Source organism: Morone saxatilis, unplaced genomic scaffold (assembly GCF_004916995.1).
Source record: "Morone saxatilis isolate NCDOM2014 unplaced genomic scaffold, NCSU_SB_2.0 Contig2, whole genome shotgun sequence".
NCBI classification, from domain to species: Eukaryota; Metazoa; Chordata; class Actinopteri; family Moronidae; genus Morone; species Morone saxatilis.
Window position 1 is genome coordinate 1,202,116 of NW_023339762.1, and position 7,356 is coordinate 1,209,471.

Below are 7,356 nucleotides of genomic sequence, written 5' to 3' on the forward strand. Positions count from 1 at the left end.
CACGTTCATGCCCTTCAAATAAGTCAAATGAGTAGGGCGGGTTTATTTTGTGAGAAGTCACTAATTTTGGCGCCACCGTAGTTTGACGAGGCTATCTAGGAGAAATAGTTTAGGCTAACTATGGGCATTACATCCTCCATGGCTAACCAATAGCTGCCTACGGCTAATTCAACATCTCTGAAAACGCAACTTTCACAGAATACGTTAATAATTTGCAAGCTGCTAAAATAAAGCATACAAAAACATCAGCTAAAATGATCTATTAGGCTATATGATTATAATCAGGAGCACTGTGCATGTTGTCAGTGATTTATTTCTATGAGGTTATTACCAGGCATTTAAAGAGCACAGACCTAGCGCAAAGAAGTGTATTTGTCAAGATGCCTTGTAAAAAATGATGGGACTCCAAATATATATATAAGTTAACCATAAGAAAATCAGACGACATACAGAGACATATAGCCTTATATTAATCCATATATCAAGATCTTTAAGGTTAACTCAATTATTTCCTATTATTAAATTAGGTGAATGTTATGGTTAAGTAAATGTTAGCAGTTATCACTACTAAACCCACTGCATATAGAGATGCTAAATTAGTCACAAGTTATGCTTCTATCACATCAACTATTTAAGGGTCTTCTGTTATGACAAATTTATCACCATCCAATATTTTAAATATTTCCATTTTCTTCTGCTTATCGAAATCGCAATTCTTGACTTGGTATCGGTATCGAAACAATAATTTTGGTATCGTGACAACACTACTCTATTAAATTACTGCTAATGAGGGGTTGAGCGAGTGCTCGGCTGAAACGAGTATCCGGTATAAGTAATGCACTTTTTAGTACCGAACGAGTAAATTGTGGCAATATCCGTAAAATAAAGCAACTTGTATGAAAATTTAAAAAAAAAACTTGACGAGTAACTAGCTCTCTTACTCTTATGATCAGAAACATTGCTCTAAAGCCTAATGTTGTAAATAGTTTTCCAATAAATATAAAAACTCACAAAAAAGTGGAACAAAGCTCTCTGTTGGCTCCTAAACATGCATACCTCACATGCATCAGAACCACTTCACTTAGATGTTGCACTACAGCAACAGCAACTTATTTCAAGTCATTTTACCTAGCAGATAATTGTAAAACACACTTAAAACTGGGTAGAAAAAAAAAACTGTCTTTTGTAGTCTTGCCAACAATCACCAACTCTGGTTTGGTCAAAATAAATCCTTAATTCAGGAGTTAGATAAGAAAATAGCTATGAAACTGGCTGACATGTAACATTAGCTAATCCTTGGCAACAAATGCGCCTGTCAAAGTACGTCCACTAAAAGTGCTTGTTTTTGCCACTGACAGTGTCTGACAGTATTATGTAAAGGATCCCTACAGAGATAGACCTTTTGTTTACCCAGAAAAGGTCGTAATAGGGCGTCCTGATGGATCACCTGGGCGTGTGACAGGATGTATTTGTGGATATAGTTTCAGAAGTTATTTATGTAAAAGTTGCATACCTTAAACCTGCATTAAGTAACTTTTATAGAACTTAACTTATTGTCATATTTGCTGAAACTTTCACTATATAACAGTACATGAGACTACTGTCAGGGTGTGGTGAATATAGTGAAACTTTATTTTTATAAAATGACCTACTGCAGCTTTAATTAAGAGCTCAGCTGTTTTGATACTTTGATAACAAAATGATCATATTGCACAAAAGTAGTCACATATCCAACTTTAAAAGCCATGACTCTGCAGCAGTCACACAGATATTTTCTGTACTTGAGACTTTTAGAGACTATAATTTAAAGATGTATCTGCTTTCCTTTTCTCATTCTTATACACAAAATCATAGTAAAAAGGAATTGTTGATAAGAATGTTGAATTAGAATAGAAAGTAGGAGTCGGTCAAATGAAACGAGTCTCTAACAGTGAGTTTAAGATGTGGTTATAGAATATATGTCTTTTTGGCTTTCATAGATACGCCTAGCGGTAGGTCGGAGAATTATATCACAGTTCGGTGTATTTGTGTGTGTGTGTGTGTCAGGTCTACTAGCATCAGTACCAACGATCCAAGAGGAGGCAGAGCCACCAATGACCGATGAGTCCCAGACCAGCAGTGGCCCTGGTAGGAGGAAACACGGAAGCAAGATTCTTATTTTCCCATCAAGGATCATAATTCTTTCTTAGTGCACAGTCTGACTTTGACATGTGTACCTATGTGCTCATTATTCTCTCAGACTCTCCTCCCAGAGGTCCTGATGACGATGAAGCAGCTGGCTGCTCTACAGCTCCTGATTCGTCCACCGTCTGCACTTCCTACGCACCACAACCAGACCTGGAGGACCAAGCACACGATTACCCATCCCAAACACCCTGCGCCTCCTCCGGCTCACACGCACAGCCCTCTGCAGCCATAACATCTACATCTGCCAGCCATCCTCCATCCACAGCAGCTCCACCCTCCCCAGCCCAGAGCCCTCTGTCAAGGTCCAAACCCTCCTCCCCTTCCTCTTCATCTCCGAGTCCGGCAACGACCCCGACCTCCTCCTCCTCCTCCCTGGGGCCGAGGAGGAAAGGCCTCACGCGCAAGTTCCGGCGCAGCCAGAGGCAACGAGGGCGACAGAGCTGCACTCCAGCAGCCAGAGAGGGAGACCGGAGATCAGAGGAGGAGAGGATGGAGGAGGACGTTGAGCAGGAGGAGGAGAGAATGGAGGAGGAGGCTTGTGGAGAGACAGTAGGACATCAGCAGTGACACAAGGTACAATATACAGTATCTATTAATGAGAATCTAGAAAAACACAATCAGGAGAATTAATATAAAATGTTTTCTAGAGAGCATGTTTCAGATTTATGGCAGTGTTGCCTTGGTGCTTGGATAGAACTGCTAATATATAAGGAATATCCTCAACTGCAGTGCTTTGGGCTAATTTGTTTATTTCCTATGTGGATATGGTTATTCTAATTTAAGTATAAAGACTTGAGGCAGGATTAAATAGCTAGTCTAGCTCTCTGAAAGATTCCCCTACCAGCACCTGTAAGGCTCAATAATTCTCATTAGGTTAACCTATACAATAACAATTTGCATTAAGCCATTTTTGACCCCCCAAAAAAGGAATTTAGAGCAACAGAGATGCCAATCAAGAAGATATGGCTAACATGTTAGCATACAATTTACTACATGCACATTAAGAACCCTGGAAAGCTGCCGTCATACTACTTTTTGTGTAGTTTTAATTAAAAAAGTACAAAAGACTAGGTTGCTGACTTTTATCGTCCTGTAATTGACATGGTCCAAAAAGCTAGCTTGTTAACGTTTTCTTTTTTTTATATTTGTAATTGAGACGGTGAATAAAACGGCTTCCTAGCATTTTTCTTTTTGCCTGAATCATTTCATAAAGCTAGCTTGCAAACATTTTTTCTTCTTTTTAATTGAGACTATAAACAAAAATAGCTTGCTAACGTTTTTCTTTTTAACTGGAAACAGTTGAGAAAACTTGCTTGGTAACCTTTTTTTGTATTGTTAACTGCAATTGTTCAAAAAGCTGGATTGTTAACATTTTTTCTTCTCATTCTTTTTAATGAGAAGAAATGAATAAAAATATCTTGCTAACGTTTTTCTTTTTAACTGAAACAGAGCTTGTTCACTTAACTGGCAGTTTGCAAGCCTCCTTGGCTGACTACTTTAGTTGCTAGAGCTAGCATTTTACAGAATAGCTCACCAGCTTTGACGTGGCCACCAGCTGGCCCTGCAGGTTGCCACCATGTCGCCGAGCTGCCAGCACCATCTGTTTCTCACGGAGATGCAAATACATGTTTGCTTTTTTGGCATTTTCTGGTGTTACCAGGCACAATGTTACTATTTAAACAAATAAAAAGGCTACAGTTCCTGCACTCTAGTTTACATACTGTATCGGACACCTCACTGAGCTCAGTGTGATAGATGAGCTTTGGTGCAAGCCTGCAACATTACATGCAATGTTTTCTCACCTGGATTATTAGAGTGCTTTCTAAGAGACTAACAGTGTTTTCTGCTCTGGCTTCTCTTTCAGGGGGAGTTCAGAAGAACAGTCCTCAAACATCCACACTGACGGCTGGACTCATAAAGACATGAAACAGGCTTCTGGATTTGTGGACAACATAAATAAATATATAAAAGCATGCATACAACACAAGTGGAAGCAGTACAGAAGCATTTTACTCACATTTACTCCTGTCTTAAAAAAAAGAAAATACTACAAGCATTTAAATAAGAAAAAGTAAATGACCAATTTTTAGAACAGAACCAGTCCAGAATTACTGTAAATGATTCAAACATGAGTCATATTTGAAGACATGGATCAGATTATAATCCTAAAAAGTATTTAAAATGAGTAATGAGTAATTTTCTCTTGTACCATTTCATCTCACAGACACAGACACACAGCTAATAAGGAACATAATGCACTACAACTCTTAGACACCTAATCCACATTGAACCTGTACAATGCAGTGTGGCCGTCCGCACTAGCACCTCTCTGCTTGTCCTGTTGCTTCTGCGAATGTCCTCTCCTTAGAAACAAGGTAGTGCAGAAGCCTGAATGTCACCTGCCCCCAAACACACTGTCCCGTCTCCACACCAGACTGTCTATGTGTCTCTGCTTTGGGAAAGAGGCATTTGATAAAGCAGTGTATTTTGACATTTTGCAGTAATGATTTTGCATAAATGTGATTTGTGAGATTTAATAAGTTGTTGGTGACAACCGAGAAACAGAGTGACTGGGTCCTGGCCAGGCCAAAAACTGACTTCAGACTGACCTTGAGTGAAATGTATTAAACATCCAGTTATATTGTAGCTCCCTTCACTGTACAGTTGTGGACATTTTGGGCCTGCTTTAGGAGGCACTAATTTTATATTCAGATGGGAAAACGGTCTGGTCCCAGGGGAAGAAAGATCATTGCTGATTTTACTTGGGACATTCTCCTGATTTCACTACCTTAAAATGAAAAGATACACTACAGAACATGATTAAAACTCTACAGCCTGGCATCCCCAGACTAATTCACAAATGTGAATTCTATCTGCCTGAGCAAATTAAATATTAGCTTACAGATCGGTTGGGTTCCTAGGCTGGAAACAATACATTTCATATGTAAATGAAAGATGTGAATGTCTGATTTTTTTGCTAGCAGCAGAGAAGATGTGAATTAGTGAAAGGGAACATAACATTTTTGTAGTCCATCTCTCTAAATCATAAATTCCCTGTCTGTTTAGGAGGGTCACACATCTTCTAAAGGTATAGAACATCTCTAATTGAAACCTTTTGAATTAAGAGGCAAGGGCTACACCTTGTGTATATGAACAGCTTTACTCTTAAAAACACCCACGAGTTTTTGCATTTGCCATATTTTTCTCTGGCGATCGAAAATCCTGCTTGTGTGGAATGAATGTAGAGGAAAAAAACTGCCGTGTTGTTCTCCCCATACACAATATTTATCAGAGTTTGTATATGAAATATGTAAAACCATAACCTGTCTGTTTTACTAATGGTCTGATTTAAAGGGGGTTTCACAAAGACTTGTACCTTGGATGTTTCTTACCAAAAGTGTCCACCGGAGGGTAGTAGATACAGTAAACTCTGCACATCGTCAGTAAACTTTTGAGATTTATCAGTTGCAAGTTGTACACGCACTACAGCTAAAGATTATTTTGATCAAATTTGAACCTGATTGTTATTCTGGATTCATCAACTAATAATTGTTCTGTAAAATGTCACCAAACTATTTCTCACAGTCCTAGGTGTCTTTAAATGCTTTGTTTTGCCACAAAAACAATTAGATTTAGTTTACGAAGCAGTAAACCCTCACACCTGAAAAGCTATTTGTTTGGCATGTATTGCTTGATAAATTACCAAAACAATTCCTACATCATCTAAAAGATTCTTAGATACATTTTCTATTAATCAAAGAATAACATGGACTGTACTGTCCAGTTTAACTTCTGGATCCCAAAACTTTCAGAAGTTCTACAAATTCACTCCTGATTTAACTGGTTTAAAGTTGCAGTAGGTGATTTAAAAACATTTTTTTTTTTTTCATATTTGCTGAAATTTTCTTCTACTCCTAGAGCTCCTAATGGCATTTGTAAGAATCCACTGGGCAAAAGCGACCAATCAGAGCCAAGGAAATTCGTTGAATGTTAAGTCTCATTCCTGGGTTGTTAAATACAGACACTTTGGGAATGAGACTCAACAAACAACTATCTTTCTCTGCTCTGATTGGTTGTTTCCATTAAGGCCCATTGGATTCTTGCAAATGCCATTAGGAGTAAAATATTATTTTTTATAAAAGTTACCTATTGCAGCTTTAATAAACAGAAACAAAATTGCCTAAAATATTTGCCTTATTTTCTGATTACATTACCAAATAAAGGTTATCTTGAATTTATACTTTTTTACAAAAAAGAAATGGATTTAAAGGAACAATGTGTAGGATTTAGTGGCATTGAACGGCCCTATCTAGAGCCTGTGTTTGTTTTGTCCCTTCTGGGCTACTGTAGAAACATGGCGGACTGTGTAGAAGAGGACCCGCTCCCTCTGTAAATAAAAACAGCTCATTCTTAGGTCACATAAGCACAACTATTCTTATATTCAGGTGATTATACACTAATGGAAACGTAGCTATGAATATTATATTTCATTTCTGACCATAGATCCTCCTGAATGTTACACACTGGCCCTATAAATCATCAGGTTATTTCTGGAGGAACCATGCACTCTTTTTCTTTTTGCATTAGAATATTTTTGAAAGTGACAATCTGTGGTCATTCCATCCTAAACAATTTGTTTGAACCCTGCGCAGAATAAGCAAGCCATAGTAGCAGTTCGACTTTGTGAAACCCCCTCGGTGTTGCCTGGAAGGGTGGAAGTTCCCCCAAAGAGGGATCATGGATTGTTAAGAGACAAAACTCGCAGCCTGTGCAGGTGTGGTACTGTTCGTGTTAAAGACAAGTGGGAACTGTGAATGAGAGGTAAAAAGACGAATCAGCCGGTGGAGTTGAGCCTCCTGGGGCTAACCAGAAGAGCTCACAGTTCCCACTAATCCTGAACACAACAAAAGCCCTGATCAGATGCTTGTGTTTTGCTGCACATTCCAACTAACAGCAGTACGATGCTCTGCAGGGCCAGAGGTCTGTCTGAGAACTGTAGGCTACGTGGATATTTATTTGTTTTGTATTGTACAAAAAGAGTTTATTTTCATTAAAATTGCTGAAGGAATTGTGATTGAACCGGCAGTTTGTGGTGTTCTTTCTGTTTGTGCTGTATGAAAAGTTCCCTAATATTTAATTGTTATGTTAATCAGGTTCCTCTGGCTCCTC

The 7,356-nt window shown here is 38.5% G+C and overlaps 1 protein-coding gene across 1 annotated transcript; it reads left to right on the top strand.

Annotated features, from left to right (window-relative positions):
- Positions 1-742: 742 nt before the first annotated feature.
- LOC118330546 (putative protein TPRXL) lies at positions 743-7,266 on the top strand. Its single transcript, XM_035665123.1, has 3 exons — positions 743-2,127; positions 2,240-2,760; positions 4,052-7,266. Exons 1-2 carry the CDS (start codon positions 2,094-2,096, stop codon positions 2,752-2,754), a joined length of 549 nt encoding a protein of 182 aa, XP_035521016.1. The 5' UTR covers positions 743-2,093; the 3' UTR covers positions 2,755-2,760; positions 4,052-7,266.
- The last annotated feature ends 90 nt before the right edge of the window (positions 7,267-7,356 follow it).

Coding starts and splice junctions, on each gene's coding strand:
- LOC118330546 (XM_035665123.1), top strand. CDS start 2,094: ATGACCGATGAGTCCCAGACCAGCAGTGGCCCTG. Junction 2,128..2,239: donor CCAGACCAGCAGTGGCCCTG/GTAGGAGGAAAC, acceptor TTATTCTCTCAG/ACTCTCCTCCCAGAGGTCCT.